The following is a 3,135-nucleotide window of genomic DNA, read 5'->3' as shown; positions in this document are numbered from 1 at the left end:
GGAGACATAAGCAGCCTTCTTCCCCTGAGGGTCCTATCACAAGTGGGTCGTTTCTGCAGAGGTTGGTCCTTCCCCATGGGGCAAGTCCTTTAGAAATCAATCCTGTATGAATATGATGTCAGCTCATGCACCTGAATTCTCTGAACCTATTCTGAATTTTCTGGATTTGCACAATAGGCTGAACTATAAACTAATCAACATATTACATTCTCACAATACATTACACTATAGAAAACTAACCAAACTTAACCACTAGCCAAATTTCACATTGTACAGATTCAGATACTAAGTCTATAACTATCTATACCTTTCCCTGGTCAGATCTATAGGAACTTGATTTCAACAGGAGTATATCATCAATATTTCCAGAACAGCATCACTGCTCTTAGTTTTCAGGGGTGGCCTCCCTCTTAACATCACTTGCTGGAGAATAAGAGTGAGATGTTTCTGCATTGAAGTCCTCCTTGTGGACTTCTGGAAGCCATCTCTTTGGCTTCTAGGACAACAGAACGGTGGACCGCAGAGATCTTTGATCCAGCAGATGTTCCTCTTATGTTTGTAGAGAGTCTAGATCCATGATGGCGAACCTGTGCCAAGCATGCCACAGGTGGCATGCAGACCCGTGTCCAGCCCAGCTCCACCCACATGCATGTGCGCCTCCTGCTGGCCAGCTGGTCTTCGGGTCTCTGCCGCGGATGCATGGGGGGGGATGCATGCAGGGGGATGCTCGTTCACATGCACGGGTGGGCAGGGTGGATGTGTGTATGGGGTGCTTGCATTGTATTTTGTGGGTTCGCACGGCGCCCCTGAACCCCAGGTTTGGGCATGGAAAGCCTCCTGTACCAACTTGGAAGCAAAAATGGGTGGGGGGTGCATGCGTGAAGATGAAGGAACGGGGGGGGGGGTCATGCATACACATACAGGGTTGGGCACGTATGGGGAGTCATGCACACATGCATGGTGGGGCAGGGTCTGTGTGCACACATTGCATTACGAGTACTGGTGCGCTGGTGCATTGGCGCACGCATGCTTTTGGCGCACGATGACCAAAAGTTTAGCCATCACTGGTCTAGATGTCTCAGAGAATATTACCGATATATAAAAAAAATCTCCTTCTGTCTTCACAGGCTTCATCCCACCTCCCCTAATCTTTGGAGCAGGAATTGATTCCACCTGCCTTTTCTGGAGCACCTTCTGTGGCGAACAAGGAGCATGTGCCCTCTATGACAACGTTGTCTATAGGTACCTGTATGTGAGCATCGCTATTACCCTGAAGTCACTTGCGTTCCTCCTTTACACCACAACCTGGCAGTGCCTGAGGAAAAACTATAAGAAATACATCAAGAACCATGAAGGCGGGCTCAGCACCACTGAGTTCTTTGCCTCAACGGTAACCCTGGACAACCTTGGACGAGACCCCCTTGGCCCGAATCCCCCTCACAGGACAAAATTTATCTACAACCTTGAAGACCACGAGTGGTGTGAAAACATGGAGTCTGTTTTATAGTGGTTGGAAAGGTGGTTGGTTAACCCAAAGGTCCTTTTGGAAGGAAGATCTTTTATGAAACGTGTAATATATCCATACGAAGATGTTTCGGGAAGTCTACGCAAAACCGAGTCCACCGCTCTCTCAATATCTTATCATGACGTTCCAGGAGCTTCTCCGGAGGAAGAAGACAATTCGTCCTTGGCTCCAAAGCAGATGAACCAAGGCAAGGGGAGAAAGTGTAAAGACCAATCTGGAATGAGAAATGGGGATACCAAGTGGACCATAAGTGCATCAAATGCCTTGACTGGAGACGTAACAGATGGGCAAAGCTGCCAGCGTTTTGCGGACCTGGTCTTTCATTGGAGAACAGAGCAGATGTCTTGTCCTTGGGTGGAAAGACAAATTCCATGAAGGACAATTCCCAGCCAGGGGGGTGGGGGAAGAGCAGAAGCAAGCCACAGCTGTTTCCAAAAATAAGTGCTATGCGAAACTGAAGCATCGTTGGAGTAATCTTTGCAATACAAGCTTAAAAGACGACCACAAGGGTGCTATGCAGTTCCTTTTCACGCTCTCCATCTCTTGCTCTCTTATACCACCGGAAGCCCTGCTAGAACGGCTTCACCTTTATGGTCTCCAGCTGCAAGTCCATAAGACCAACCTCAACAGCTCTTGAAATGGGCAAACCAATAGACGTGTCCGGTACAAGCCATGATGACGTCAAGTTGCCGAATAAGAGCTACACCCCGAATAGGAGTTTAGATGCTAAATTAAGAGTTAGATAGGCTGCATCCTTTGTGCACATCCCTGTTCGGATGCCATCGTGACTTGTACCCAACACATTCGGCGCAACCGCAACATTACAGTTCTTAAGACACCAGCATTGCTTTTCTTAAACTATTTGGGAGTGTGTGGGGGGGTCTAGTTCCATTTTGGTATGGGAGTTGGGGCATTGTGCGTGTGTGTTTGTGTGTATGTGTGCAGTTGTGAAGGACAGAGGCCAGGATGACTCTTGCTGAAGAGTCTGTAACTTTTTCAACTTTTAGCAGGGTTGAAGTGGCACGTGGGTCATCATGGCCAATGTTGCCATTGAAAATGGGGCAGAGGAGTTCTGGTTGAGCCATCACTGCCTTTTGAACATCTGTACATTTTTCTAGTTTTGTGTCGGCACTGGACAAAGGAAAGATTTCAGCAGGGTTTCCATTTGAATCAGAATATTGCTACCACAGAGAGGAAGAGAAACTATCCACTTTATTCCCTAAGCTGCTCAGTTTCCCCCAGTTAAGAAATGGTTGCAAAACTTTAGACTTTCCTCCAATGGAAGCTTCGGGGTGTTTTTGACCTTAGGGAAAAAAAATGAATAAGTTGATAAATATATGTGCCTTTGGGGGGGGCGCGGGGAGAATAAGTTTGCTTTACAAGAATCAGACGGAGAGAAAGTAGCCCAATTTATCACAGGAAAGAATTGTAGGGTATGCTTTGTAGCACTGGAGGAAAATCTAGATTCCATCAACAGAATAACAAAGTTGGAAGGGACCTTGGAGGTCTTCTAGTCCAACCCTCTGCTAAGACAGGAGACCCTGTTTGTAAGTGGCAAAACAGAAAATCCGGAAAGTTTGGAATGAAATCTTTGCTTTTCACACGCCACT

At 47.0% G+C, this 3,135-nt stretch overlaps 1 protein-coding gene across 1 annotated transcript in view; it reads left to right on the top strand.

Annotated features, from left to right (window-relative positions):
* The window catches only part of SLCO3A1 (solute carrier organic anion transporter family member 3A1), a 146,968-nt gene extending 144,602 nt beyond the window's left edge, over positions 1-2,366 (top strand). Inside the window, exon 10 of the mRNA XM_087704343.1 lies at positions 1,128-2,366. Within this exon, the coding sequence (XP_087560469.1) occupies positions 1,128-1,507 (380 nt within the window). The 3' untranslated portion in view covers positions 1,508-2,366. The remainder of the gene's footprint in view (positions 1-1,127) is intronic.
* Positions 2,367-3,135: the final 769 nt, after the last annotated feature.

The sequence above is a fragment of the Thamnophis sirtalis genome, unplaced genomic scaffold (assembly GCF_051295495.1).
Source record: "Thamnophis sirtalis isolate CommonGarterSnake01/CBP01778 unplaced genomic scaffold, rThaSir2_p1.2 scaffold_2, whole genome shotgun sequence".
NCBI classification, from domain to species: Eukaryota; Metazoa; Chordata; class Lepidosauria; order Squamata; family Natricidae; genus Thamnophis; species Thamnophis sirtalis.
Note: the sequence above shows the minus strand (reverse complement) of the source record. Positions and strands in the feature narration are given on the sequence as shown.